Source organism: Ranitomeya imitator, chromosome 1, assembly GCF_032444005.1.
Source record: "Ranitomeya imitator isolate aRanImi1 chromosome 1, aRanImi1.pri, whole genome shotgun sequence".
In the NCBI taxonomy this organism is placed as follows: domain Eukaryota; kingdom Metazoa; phylum Chordata; class Amphibia; order Anura; family Dendrobatidae; genus Ranitomeya; species Ranitomeya imitator.
In genome coordinates, this window is record NC_091282.1 from 808377362 (window position 1) to 808392185 (window position 14824).

General features: G+C 48.5%; 1 protein-coding gene across 1 annotated transcript in view; it reads right to left on the minus strand.

Moving 5' to 3' along the window:
* INSR (insulin receptor) overlaps positions 1-14824 on the minus strand; it is a 172188-nt gene that overhangs the window by 40616 nt on the left and 116748 nt on the right. Inside the window, exons 5-6 of the mRNA XM_069739150.1 lie at positions 6600-6744; positions 5689-5903 (exon numbers count right to left, since the gene is read on the minus strand). Of these exons, the coding sequence (XP_069595251.1) occupies positions 5689-5903; positions 6600-6744 (360 nt within the window). The remainder of the gene's footprint in view (positions 1-5688; positions 5904-6599; positions 6745-14824) is intronic.

Below are 14824 nucleotides of genomic sequence, written 5' to 3' on the forward strand. Positions count from 1 at the left end.
GAGAACTTACCACTGCTGCCTGCAAGATCCTTCCGCCTAGGCTGGCAACTGCCGAAGCGTAGGTATGGAGCTTATAACATTTGGCAAATGAGTGAATGGAACACCAGGTTGCCTTGTAAAGTTGTATGGGCGGATGCCCCATGGTGTACCGCCCAGGAGGCGCCCACTGCCCGGGGCAGAGTGAGTCTTAATACCAGGAGGAGTCACTCTGTTCCTGACCCGGTAAGCCTCCAGAATAGCAGGTCTGATCCAGAGAACAATCATAACCTTGGAGGCTGGCAGGCTTCTTGGCGCACCGTCTGGAATGACAAATAGACGGTCCGTCTTCCTAAAGAAGGTGGTCCTAGACAAATAGATCCTCACCGCCCTGACCAGGTCTGGCCTGTTCAGCGAACACTCCAGAGAATAGGTCGGAGCAGAACAAAAAGGTGGGAAGGACGATCTTATTGAAGTAACAAGGAGGACACCATCCTGGGAAGAAAAGGCGACGATGGCCGTAAAACTACCTTATCTTGGTGAAGAACCAAGAAATGGGGCGACAGGAGAGAGCCACCAACTCCGAGATGCGCCTAATGGAGGTGATGGCCACCAGAAACGACACCTTGCAGGACAGAACAGACAGTGAGGCCTCATGGGGAGGTTCAAGGGGGGGGGGGGAACCCCACTGAGCCTCCAGAACAAGATTAAGGTCCTTGGGATCCACGAGAGTCCAGTACAAGAGAGCTGCATGCACCACTCCTTGAAGAAAAGTTCTGACCTGAGAACGGGACGGATATATATCCTTGTACCGTGATAGACAAATATTTGGAATTGAATTAGTCTATGCCTGATGATGCCTGAGAAGTCTCGAAGGTTTGCAATTTACTACCATCTTTTCAGTTAGCCATTAAGGGGCATCAACCACCGAGGTCTCTCAGATCTAAATATCTGACCTGAGAACGGGAAGTCAAGGACTTCTGAAATGGGACTTCAGAAAGAGAATGGAAAGCGTTGCTACCTGACCCTTTAGAGGACTAAGGGCAAGGCCAGCATCAAGTCCCGCCTTGAGAAAAGGCCAAATGGAAGGATTCAACAGCCAAGATGTTAAATTGAGCAACCAAGATCTCTGGTGGCAGATCGGTCCTTGGGACAGAAGATCTGGCCTGTCTGGGGCCTCCAGTGGAAGTCCGTGAGGAGATTGACGATCTCAGCGAACCAGAACCTTCTGGGCCAATCTGGTGCGATCAGAAAGACCGGCACCCCCTCCGCAATGATCTTCAACAGCCTGGGAAGAAGGGAAGGGGAGGAAACAGATAGGGAAATACAAACTGCGACCCAGGAATGGCCAAAGCATCGGTCTCCACTACAAGAGGATCGCGGAACTGGAAACAAACGGTGGAACCTTCCTAAGCAGTCGCGACGCTAAGAGATCCGCGTCCGGAGATCCCCATCAAAGGCAAATTTGAAGGAAGACCTCCCGATGCAGGGACCACTCTCCTGCCGAAAGGCCCTCGTGGCAGAGAAAAACACCGCGGCCTAGTTACCAACGCCGGGAATATGCACTGCGGATAGTGCCGGAACCGTCGCCTCTGCCCAGAAGAGGATCTTGGATACCTCCGCCATTTCCAAGAGACTGATTCCCTCCCTGGTGTTTGACATATGCCACAGCCGTGGCATTGGACGTCTGGATTCTGACTGGCAGACCTCTGAGAACCTTTTCCCAGTGACTCAGGGACAGAAGAATGGCCGCTATCTCAAGGATGTCGATCGGCAGAGGAGAATCTTGCTCCGACCAACGCCCCTTTAACTGACGGATTGCGGGAAACCGCGCCCCAGCCGGGAAGGCTGGCGACCGTCGTCACCACCTGCCATGGGCGAGAAGGAACTACCGGACCTGGGGAATGAGAGGGGATGACAGCCACCAGCTGAGAGACCATTAGAATCGGACGGAAGGCCGAATCGGACGATCCAGAGACAGCACAGACCTGCCCCACTGAGAAAGGATGGCCTGCTGAAGTGGAACAGCGCAAAAGGGAACGCTTCCGATGCTGCCACCATTCGTCCCAGGACCTTCATTGCTGAACGGAAGGAAGGCAGCCGAGGGCCTTGCAGAGAACTCCGTCCTGGAGAATTGCCCGTTTCTCCTTGAGAAGAAAAAAATAACAAAAACCCTTGACTGACAGGTGTTGAACAGCATGCCTTAGAAGACGAGTCACTGACTCGGAACAAGACAAGACTTTGTTCTGCTGACCAGCCACCAGAAACGGGACAGGGAGTCGAGGACGATTGTCACTCTCCTGGGCCTGAGAGAGGGGCGGAACCTTGTTGATGTCTTCGAGGTACGGAATGAGCACTAGGCCCCTGATCCTCAAAATGGCCATAAATGTAGCCATGATCTTTATGAAGACACTGGGTGCGGTCGCAAGACCGAGTGGCAGGGCGATGAACTGGAAATGACTCTTCTGCGCCACAAAACGCAGGAGACACAGGTGTGCTGGGAAAATCAGAACATCAAGATAGGCTTCTTGGATATCTATGGAGCACAGGAATTCCTGTGGTTCCATGCAAGCCAATACTGAACAGAGGGACTCCATCCTGAAATGCCGCAGGCGGAACCTTTTGTTCACTAACTTAGGAACCAGATGGGTCGAACTGTGCCGTTCTTCTTCGGCACTACAAGCAGGTTTGAATAGAAACCTGTGAAGCGTTCCTACTCTGAGATGGAAACGATAACCTCCGAACAAAGAAGAAAGGCATTAGGCGCAAAGAAACCTGGGATCAGATTAGGATCCTTTAGAGGGTGGGATTCGAAGAAGCGATTCCGGGGCCGCGAAGCGAACCCCATCTTGTATCCAGAGGATACCACCTCCCTGACCTCGACCGAGGCAAGCCAAACGTCCCTGCAAAAAAGAAAAACAGACGCCCGCCCAAACTGGGAGGAACGCTGGGCCCTTAGCACGAGTTATGCCAAGGAAGATCTGCCAGGTCTGGGCCTGGTGGACCTACCATGGGAATTGAGGGAACGCCAGGAAGGGGTAGGCTTGAAGGAAGCCTTATCTCTAGCCAGGCGAGACCGCGGTCTGTGCTAGCCAGAGGAATATTCTGACGCCGCGAACCAGCGAAAGGACAAAAAGGGAGCTGAACTGCCATATCCTTAATTATTTGTTCCAGCATGTAGTCAAAGACTGGCCCCCTGGAAAGGGAGGCTGGTAAGGGACTTCTTTGAAAACAAGTCCACCTGCCATGTCTTGAGCCAAATATTCCGCCAGATGGTCACCATATTGCTGGATACCTGAGCTGCACAAGACGCGCATCTAGGGAGACAGCTACCAAATATTTCCCTGCATAGGAAATCTGGTCCGTCAGGTCGGCCAGCTCCCCCGGAAGAGGTCCAGCCGTGGTACCCTTACAAGGCTGTTTGGTCCATCTAGCTGTGGCCCTTGAGACCCAGGTAGAGGCAATGGCCGAGGCACAAAGCAGAAGCAGCCACTTCAAAAGGCTGATTTTCCCAGCGATTCTATAATTGTATCCTTGGAATCCATGAGGGATGCTGCATTAGAAAGTGGAAGGATCATGTTGGCGGACAGTCTGGGGACTGACGAGTCCGCTGCCGAGGAATCAGTCCAGTTAGCGATGAGCTCAGGGGAGAAGGGATATAGGATGCCGAGACGCTTCCCTGTCTGAAAGCATCTGGTATGGTTCACCTTTCCCCTGGCAAGTACCACAACAAATTCAGTGTGTGGAGCAAAGACCTTGGAAGTTGGTTTTGACCGTCTAAACAAAACCGCCTTTTCTGCGGGTTCCGTAGAGGTATCCATGATGCTTAAGGTCTGGTTGACTGCAACAATAAGGCTTTGCACTTTATCACTCATGCTAGAGGCCTGTAGTGAAAAAGTCTGAATCTTCCTCTTAAAACATGACCGAGGACGCCCGTCTGCCTCGGAAGAGGAGGATCTGGAAGAGGGATCTCACCGTGCCAGACCGGAGGGCGAGATGGATCGGGAAAAGGACAGAATTTCGCTCCTGTCTGGATCTCTTGTGACCTGTGTTGAAAAGGCCGGATGGAGAATCCTGTGACCCACTGGCAACTGCGGGGGGCTGGGAGGGACAATCTGTCAAGCACGGACACCAGGGACGAAACATCCTGGTGAGGTCCACCACAGACCGAGACAGAAGGAAAGCCCACCCAGGGATAGGGGCCTCGGTCTCACCCGGGGTAGGAACTCCTCGGCGGTGGGTTCATGATGAGCAGACCCATTAACTGATGCCAGAACATTAGGGGATAGGAGAGCCGAGGAGAGTGTCGGGCTGCAGAGCAGCTACTCACAGTAGGTGCAGTTATCCTGTATTCAGCTCCAGACTGCAGGGCTGCTGTGCCAGGAAGAGAAGGCTCCACAGGAAACAAGTACAATCTGGATCAATAGGAAAAATGGCAGTCACAAGAGGGTGTCCAGGTCCAGGAGTGAAAAAGCGCACACTGCAGGGACACATGCTGAAAAGCCTGCTCTGAGACAGGAAAAAGGGGCGGAGCTAAATCGCGGGACCAGGGGGCGGAGCCAAGTGAAGGGGCGGAGCTAAGTCCCGGCAGGAAGGAGCTGACTAAGAGCTAGGTGGGAAAAAAGCCCCCCGAAAAGCAGGAAGAGGGGCTAGGCCCGAGTGAAGCCGGGACCTAAATTAGAGCTGGTGACCGCCGGAGGATGGGGGAGCGGCGCAGAGGATTGAAAAACGCTGCAAAACAATGCCTGCAGCCCCAAATACCCGCAAAATTAAAGGGGAAAAGACCCCCGATGCCCCACTCTGCAGCTAGGCCTGGAAGAGGCCGGGACCTAGATTACATCCCATGACCACCGGAGCACGGGGGAAGTGTTGAGGAGAGCCCTAAAACTGCTGCAAAGGTAACCTGAATTAAGGGGCCCACTATTAAAATAAAGGAATTTTTCTTTTTTTTTTTTTTCTTCCCCTCTTCTTTCTTCTGTGATCTTCTTATCTCTGTACCTGGGGGGAGAGAGAGAGAGAGTACCTCCCCATCCAAGATCGGACGTCCGATAATCCAGCATAGTGGGACGTCCGTGTCTCCTCGAACCGACAGGCTCTGGTGGGCGAGTGGGTGGGAGACGGAGGCAGGCCCGGGTCTGAATCACCTCAACACGCTTCTGTGTTAGGGGCTGGGGTCCTGCCGACCAGACATATGAGGATACGGGGTGGCAGTACACGCCGTACTCAGTCTCTTTGTGGGACTACAGGTGTGACTGACCACCCTGTATCCCTCCGTGGTACCTGAAAAGGAACGACGCACATTGAGGTAGATAGGGGTCTAATGAAAGACCCGTGTCCACCTCCTACTGACACTAAGCTAAACTGGATATCCTACTTCCTGTCGGTGGGGTGTACACTGCAGAGGAGGAGCCAACTTTTTTTATTTGCATAGTGTCAGCCTCCTAGTGGCAGCAGCATACACCCATGGTTCCTGTGTCCCCCAATGAGGCGATAGAGAAAGAGAAGAATTAAATGGGTAGAAGGGTGAAATGAGCAACTCTAAGTACACAGTGCTACATAATATGACGATTAAAATATATTAAAGAGATAACAATTTTGATGGGAATGCTTGTTTAAGGTGCAGAGCAGCAATAAATTGATTGTGCACCTATTATACCTATGTGTTCCTTGTACATGTTAGATTTGCTCATTTTTTCTCCAAATAATACTTACAAGATGCCTGGTCCCCATTAGTCTTGGTCGCAACGTCACTTTTGTCCTGGCGATTTTCTGCTCCCACTATCTTCACCATTTCACGAATTTCTTTCAGGCAAAGCCTTGGGTTGTAATGAAAAAAGAGCCTCCCTTTCGCAATTGTTAAATTGTGCTTATGCCAGTCCCATAGTTGGCGCAGATTGGCATTATCCAGGGCATAAAAGGCGTAGTCACTGCAATTAAAAAGATAATCAGGTTTATCGAAAAATACAAAATATTGCATTTTTAACAAGGTTACAGCACCGGCTTCCAATAAAGGTTTTGTAGTTTTTTTCTTCACCACTGGATAGGTTATCAGTAATGTGTGTTCCCCATCTGTAGGGAAATACTTGCCGGTTGCCACGGGTAACTAATGTTAAGCTACTGCACTAGGCAAGGAAAAGCATGGAGTTATGGAAATCATCACTAGCACTTAAAGGGCTATTCTCAAGAGTAGAGTGTAAGTCCCCGATTGCTGGGGGGTCTGACTTTTGGGACCACCACTGATCCAGGGCTCTTCAGAATGGAGTGGTAATAGATTATGCGCACTGCCATTCATTCTTAAGAAACCGCCAAAAAGAGCGCTGTGCTTGGCCTATAAGAATGAATGGAGCGGCAATGCGCATGATCTACTGTCACTCCATCCACACAGTGCTCTTCAGAGTCCCGGTCCATGGAATCAGTGGAGGTCTCAGAGGTTGGAAAATGATCTCCTTTCTGATAGATAGGACATAACTTCCAAACTTGAGAGTACCCCTTTAAAACTACCCCTGGTCCCTGAGCAACATGGCCAGGATAGCACCATAGATGCATAGCATATCCCGGCTAACCTATATGTTTTTCAGTAAAAGAGTGTGTAATGACACCACTGATCTTCAGGGCGCACTTACTTTGCTTCAAGGACATCTCCACGAATTAGACGCAGCTTCCGGAAAAATGACAGAGATACCAAAGCATAAGATCGCCTTATCTTGAGATATCCGGTTATCTCTTCTATGAGACCAAGGTTTGCCTCTAGCTCAGCGGCAATATTATCTGAAGAAAAAAAAATACAGCCATAAGTGGATTACACAAGCAGAAAAACAGACATACCCACTAGTAAAACGCTGACTTTAGTTTCAGTTGGTGGTGGATTATTTTCTCTGTGACAAGCTGTAGTTTTTTATTAATACCATTTTGAGGTCCATATGATGTTTTGATTGCTTTTACTGCTTTTTTGGCTAAAAAAAAAAAAAAAAATAGCAATTCTGACGATTCTATTTTTATTTTCTTTTAGCCATTTACCTTATGGCATCGTTTTAGATTCTTATAGATTAGACTTGTATGAACGTGGCGATATCAAATGTCATTTATTGTAGGATGGGGAAAAGAAAGGCAACATCAGCTTTTACATATTCTTACATTACATTTGACTAGGGGACGGGAATCTGCAATCGACTGCTTAAAATACATACTGTAATACTTCAGTATGGCAGAACATAGGCTGTGGCAACATTCATGAGGTGGTGAGAATGGGGGTGCTCAGAAAGCCCCCTAAGAGGAGGGATGGGGGGGGGTTTGGGGGTACCACTTAATCACTGACAGCAGCAGCAGTTGGTGGCCGGAGGTGACATTTACATGAACAATCTTTCTGGAAATATTCTAACCAAAGGAAATTGTACATTGACAAATGATCTTTTCATTAACTGTTGGCAGAAAAAAAAACAAAAAAAAAAAACGGAAACTTCATGTCTGTGATCGATCATTCGGCTGAATTGATCTTTCCTTCTTATGTTTTTACATAACAAATAATCATTTTGGTTTAAATTGTTAATTTTCATCAACTTTAACCTAATGCGTATGAGGCCTTATAATTAAACACTTCTCAGCTTTATGCAAACTCAACATTTGTGGAAAATACAACAGAAAAGGTAGCAACTGTGCAAGTGTTCCTTAACCCCTTTACCCCCAAGGGTGGTTTGCACGTTAATGACCAGGCCAATTTTTACAATTCTGACCACTGTCCCTTTATGAGGTTATAACTCCGAAACGCTTCAACGGATCTTAGCGATTCTGAGATTGTTTTCTTGTAACATATTGTACTTCATGATAGTGCTAAAATTTCTTCGATATAACTTGCGTTTATTTGTGAAAAAAACGGAAATTTGGCGAAAATTTTGAAAATTTCACAATTTTCCAACTTTGAATTTATATTCTGTTAAACCAGAGAGTTATGTGACACAATATAGTTAATAAATAACATTTCCCACATGTCTACTTTACATCAGCACAATTTTTGAAACAAACTTTTTTTTTTCAAGGAAGTTATAAGGGTTAAAATTTGACCAGCAATTTCTCATTTTTACAACCAAATTTACAAAACCATTTTTTTTAGGGACCACCTCACATTTGAAGTCATTTTGAAGGGTCTATATGGCAGAAAATACCCAAAAGCGACACCATTCTAAAAACTGCACCCCTCAAGGTGCTCAAAACCACATTCAAGAAGTTTATTAACCCTTCAGGTGATTCACAGCAGCAGAAGCAACATGGAAGGAAAAAATTAACATTTTACTTTTTAGTCACAAAAATGATCTTTCAGCAATAATCTTTTTAATTTCCCAAGGGTAAAAAGAGAAAATGGACCTCAAAAGTTGTTGTCCAATTTATCCTGAGTACGCTGATATCCCACATGTGAGGGGGAACCACTTTTTGGGCGCATGGCAGGGCTCAGAAGGAAAGGAGCGCCGTTTGACTTTTTCAAGCTAAATTTGGCTGGAATTGAGATCGGACGCCATGTCGCGTTTGGCGACCCCCTGATGTGCCTAAACAGTGGAAACCCCCCACAAGTGACCCTATTTTGGAAACTAGACCCCCTAAGGCAGAGGTCCCCAACTCCAGTCCTCAAGGCCCACCAACAGGTCATGTTTTCAGGATTTCCTTTGCATTGCACAGGTGATGCAATTATTACCTGGGCAAGACTAAGGAAATCCTGAAAACATGACCTGTTGGTGGGCCTTGAGGACTGGAGTTGGGGACCTCTGCCCTAAGGAACTTATCTAGATGTGTCATGATCACTTTTATCCCCCAAGTGCTTCACGAAAGTTTATAACGCCCGGGCGTGAAAAAAAAAAATCCTATTTTTTCCACAAACATGATCGTTTAGTCCCCAATTTTTTATTTTCTCAAGGGTAAAAGGAGAAATTGGACCCCAAAAGTTGTTGTCCAATTTGTCCTGAGTACGCTGATACCCCATATGTGGGGGGGACCACTGTTTGGGCGCATGGCAGGGCTCAGAAGGAAAGGAGCGCCGTTTGACTTTTTCAAGCTAAATTTGGCTGGAATTGAGATCGGACGCCATGTCGCGTTTGGCGACCCCCTGATGTGCCTAAACAGTGGAAACCCCCCACAAATGACCCCATTTTGGAAACTAGACCCCCTAAGGAACTTATCTAGATGTGTCATGAGCACTTTTATCCCCCAAGTTATTCACGAAAGTTTATAACGCCCGGGCGTGAAAAAAAAAATTCCTATTTTTTCCACAAACATGATCGTTTAGTCCCCAATTTTTTATTTTCTCAAGGGTAAAAGGAGAAATTGGACCCCAAAAGTTGTTGTCCAATTTGTCCTGAGTACGCTGATACCCCATATGTGGGGGGGGACCACTGTTTGGGCGCATGGCAGGGCTCAGAAGGAAAGGAGCGCCGTTTGACTTTTTCAAGCTAAATTTGGCTGGAATTGAGATCGGACGCCATGTCGCGTTTGGCGACCCCCTGATGTGCCTAAACAGTGGAAACCCCCCACAAATGACCCCATTTTGGAAACTAGACCCCCTAAGGAACTTATCTAGATGTGTCATGAGCACTTTTATCCCCCAAGTGCTTCACGAAAGTTTATAACGCCCGGGCGTGAAAAAAAAAAATCCTATTTTTTCCACAAACATGATCGTTTAGTCCCCAATTTTTTATTTTCTCAAGGGTAAAAGGAGAAATTGGACCCCAAAAGTTGTTGTCCAATTTGTCCTGAGTACGCTGATACCCCATATGTGGGGGGGGACCACTGTTTGGGCGCATGGCAGGGCTCAGAAGGAAAGGAGCGCCGTTTGACTTTTTCAAGCTAAATTTGGCTGGAATTGAGATCGGACGCCATGTCGCGTTTGGCGACCCCCTGATGTGCCTAAACAGTGGAAACCCACCACAAATGACCCCATTTTGGAAACTAGACCCCCTAAGGAACTTATCTAGATGTGTCATGAGCACTTTTATCCCCCAAGTGCTTCACGAAAGTTTATAACGCCCTGGCGTGAAAAAAAAAATTCCTATTTTTTTCCACAAACATGATCGTTTAGTCCCCAATTTTTTATTTTCTCAAGGGTAAAAGGAGAAATTGGACCCCAAAAGTTGTTGTCCAATTTGTCCTGAGTACGCTGATACCCCATAATTGGGGGGAACCACTGTTTGGGCGCATGGCAGGGCTCAGAAGGAAAGGAGCGCCGTTTGACTTTTTCAAGCTAACTTTGACTGGAATTGAGATCGGACGCCATGTCGCGTTTGGAGAGCCCATGATGTGCCTAAACAGTGGAAACCCCCCACAAGTGACCCCATTTTGGAAACTAGACCCTCTAAGGAACTTATCTAGTTGTGTGGTGAGAATTTTGAACCCCCACGTGCTTCACTAAAGTATATAATGCCCAGGCGTGAAAATAAAAAATCCTATTTTTTCCTACAAAAATGATATTTTAGTCCGCAATTTTTAATTTTCCCAAGGGTACCAGGAGAAATTGGACCCCAAAAGTTGTTGTCCAATTTGTCCTGAGTACGCTGATACCCCATATGTGGGGAGGAACTACTGTTTGGGCACACGTTGGGGCTCGAAAGGGAAGTAGTGACGTTTTGGAATGCAGACTTTGATGGAATGTTCTGCTGGCATCATGTTCCATTTGCAGAGCCCCTGATGTGACTAAACAGTAGAAACCCCCCACAAGTGACCCCATTTTGGAAACTGTACCCCCTAAGGAACTTATCTAGGTGTTTGGTGAGAAATTTGAACCCCCACGTGCTTCACTAAAGTTTATAATGCCCAGGCGTGAAAATAAAAAATCCTATTTTTTCCCACAAAAATGATATTTTAGTCCCCAATTTTTAATTTTCCCAAAGGTAACAGGAGAAATTGGACATCAAAAGTTGTTGTCCAAATTGTCCTGATTACGCTGGTACGCCATATGTGGGAAAAAACTGTTTAGGCACACGTTGGGGCTCGAAAGGGAAGTTGTGACGTTTTGGAATGCAGAAATTGTCTGCGGTCGTCATGTTCCGTTTGCAGAGCCCCTGATGTGCCTAAACAGTAAAAAAAACCCACAAGTGACATCATTTTGGAACCTAGACCCCCCCCCCAAGGAACTTATCTAGATGTGCCCCCTTTTTGGAACTAATGTACGCTTTCTTGTAAAGTAAATTAGTAGTGCATGGAGGTGTGGTACAATCTGAAGCAATCCTTCATACACAGGCCAGGTTTTTCGGGGCAGGTGTCGCATTGATAAATGGTGTCCTTGCGTATTCCCCTTTTGTAACACACTCGGCACCTTTTTTGCGGCTTACCTTTTCTGCCGGTTGGCGGGACCACCCCCGGAAAATGCTGGCCTGGTACGATACGAGCACCTTCAGTTCCGGAAGTACTGGGGCCCTCTCCTTCCGGAGTACCAAATATCAGGGCCTTAACCACTACCTCCTGGAACTGAAGGTACGACGTATCGGTGTGGCGTGCACATCGTAACAGCAGGAAAGCGTTGAGCATTGCCATTTGTACGATGTGGACGGCCAACTTTTTGTACCACACCTTGGCCTTTCTCAAAGCACTGTATGGTTGGAGGAGTTGATCAGAGAGATCAACCCCCCCCATGCTTTTGTTGTAGCCCAGTACACAGTCCGGTTTGCAGACCTGTGTAGAGGTACCCCGTACAGTGCTGAGGGCTCTGCCATCACCATGTATGGTGGTCAAGAGAAGGACATCCCTCTTGTCCTTGTACTTGACCACCAGCAGGTGGTCGCTACATTGGGCCTTGCTCTCACCTTTTCTGAGCATCTGCCGAAGTAGCGTCTTTGGGAGGCCTCTCTGATTTTTGCGCACAGTACCGCAGGCTGCGGTACCTCGCGCAGAGAGGGATTTGTAGAGTGGGATGCTGGTATAAAAGTTATCAGTATAGAGGTGATAACCTTTATCCAGCAGTGGGTGCACCAAATCCCACACGATCTTCCCACTCACTCCCAGGACAGGAGGACACTCAGGGGGTTCAATCCTGCTGTCCTTCCCTTCATACACTCTAAACCTGTGGATGTACCCTGAGGCACTCTCACACAGCTTGTAGAGTTTGATTCCGTACCTGGCCCTTTTGTTGGGCAGGTATTGACGGAATCCGAGCCGCCCCTTAAAATGGACCAAGGACTCATCCACGCAGATGTCCCTTTTGGGCACGTACACTTCAGAAAACTTTTTGTTGAAGTGTTCGATGACCGGCCGAACTTTGAACAGACGGTCAAAGTTGGGGTCATCTCGTGCGGGACACTGTGCATTATCGGAATAATGCAGGAATTTATGGATGGCCTCAAAACGTCTCCAAACCATGGCCATTCGGAATACTGGAGTGTTATATAAAACATCTACACTCCAATATTGCCGCATTTCTGGCTTCTTCACGATCCCCATGTGGAGGACCAGGCCCCAAAACTGCATCATTTCAACTGCGTCTACAGGAGACCAGTTGGAAAATGATGTACCGGGGTTTTGCTCCAAAAATTGACGAGCATACAAATTAGTTTGCTCCACCATGAGGTTAATAAAATCCTCAGAGAAAAAGACTTTGAAAAAGTCTGTTTCTGTGAGGCCCGTGGTGTCAAACTTGATTCCTGATTCTGCCACAAAATCAGGAATCAGTGGCTCGTAATTTTCGGGGGGCGAGGTCCATGTGGGTTCCGCAGTGGGGAGCGCTGGTTCAGGAGTGGTGGGGGCTGCCTCATCTTCTGTCCTGGGGCGTCTGCGTGGTGGTTCCGCAGGACCCGAGGAGGAAGAGGAGGAGGAGGAGGAAGAGGAGGAGGAGGAGGAGGAGGAAGAGTATGAAGAATCAGAAAAGTGAAGAAAAGTGGGATCCTCTCCCTCGCTATCAGTGTCGGAGGCAAGGAAAGCATATGCCTCCTCCAATGAATAGCGCTGTTGGGACGAACGGGACGAGCGGGACATTTTTGTGTGAATATGGTGATTGGGTGCACTTTATTGATAACTGTATGTGTATGTGTGGGGGGATAGTGATTTGTGCAAACTTATCTGAAAAGAAAATGCTAAAAGGAGAAGAAAAACCTGTAAAAAAAAAAAAAAAGGCAGGCACAAACTCTGATAAGAGAACTGCGTCACTTATCAAAGTTTGGCGGCTGCGGGATGTGTGTACGGAGGTTGCGCAAAAAGGCTGAAGGGAAAAAAGCGAGCGCGAGAGTTGATCGGTGAACTGCGTCACCAATCAACGCTCGGCGGCTGTTAAATGGGCGCACGGAAGGAGGTGCAAAGGGGGGTAAAAAGAGGGGGAAGGGAGATGGGGGTGGAAGTGGGGATTGGGCAGGGATCAGTGATCAAAACGTACGGTTGTAGTCAGGTGGCGCAAAAGGGGGGTGAAAAAAAAAAAAAGGAAAACGGCAGGCACAAACTCTGATAAGTGAACTGCGTCACTTATCAAACTTTGGCGGCTGCGGAATGTGTGTACGGAGTTGGCGCAACGGGGGTGAGGGAAAAAAAGCGAGCGCGAGCGTTGATCGGTGAACTGCGTCACCAATCAACGTTCGGCGGCTGTTAAATGGGCGCACGGAAGGAGGTGCAAAGGGGGGTAAAAAGAGGGGGAAGGGAGATGGGGGTGGAAGTGGGGATTGGGCAGGGATCAGTGATCAAAACGTACGGTTGTAGTCAGGTGGCGCAAAAGGGGGGTGAAAAAAAAAAAAGGAAAACGGCAGGCACAAACTCTGATAAGTGAACTGCGTCACTTATCAAACTTTGGCGGCTGCGGAATGTGTGTACGGAGTTGGCGCAACGGGGGTGAGGGAAAAAAGCGAGCGCGAGCGTTGATCGGTGAACTACGTCACCAATCAACGTTCGGGGGCTGTTAAATGGGCGCACGGAAGGAGGTGCAAAGGGGGGTAAAAAGAGGGGGAAGGGAGATGGGGGTGGAAGTGGGGATTGGGCAGGGATCAGTGATCAAAACGTACGGTTGTAGTCAGGTGGCGCAAAAGGGGGGTGAAAAAAAAAAAAGGAAAACGGCAGGCACAAACTCTGATAAGTGAACTGCGTCACTTATCAAACTTTGGCGGCTGCGGAATGTGTGTACGGAGTTGGCGCAACGGGGGCGAGGGAAAAAAAGCGAGCGCGAGCGTTGATCGGTGAACTGCGTCACCAATCAACGCTCGGCGGCTACTAAATGTGCGCACGGAGGCGGCACAAATGGGGGTGGAGGGGGTAAAAAGAGGGGGAAGGGGAGATTGGGGTGGATGAACGGGGATTGGGGTGGATGAACGGGGATTGGGGTGGATGAACGGGGATTGGGCAGGGATCAGGGATAAAACTTACGTTTAGTTGTCTTCTTTCTTTAGCAGGGATTGTGGTGCTACAGGCTGCTGTGGCACCACAATACCCAGCACGGCAGGGAGATCCAGGCACAAAATCCAGCAGGGAGATCCAGCAGTATGACCGCTCTGTAGGAATCCTCAGCTAGAATGAGGACCCTGCAGAGCGGTCATACACAGGTCAGGCAGGTGACACAGACAGGTCACAGAGCGGTCATGCTGCTGCTGTGACCTGTCATTGGTGGGATCGACCATAACATCGATCCCACCAATCAGAGCTTTCCTGGTGACCTGGCTGTGACCTGCCTAGGATCGGATCTGTTCGCGCCATCCTAGGCAGGTCACAGCCAGGTCACCTGCAGGGCACAGAGCGGTCACAGAGTGATCGCCGCTGCGCCCTGTGATTGGCGCGATCGACGATGACATCGATCGCGCCAATCGGCTCCTGCAGGCCCTGCTGGGCCTGCACTGTGTCCTATCCTAGGATCGGTGCTATTAGAGCACCGATCCACGCAGGTTCCGGCAGGGCACAGCGCGGT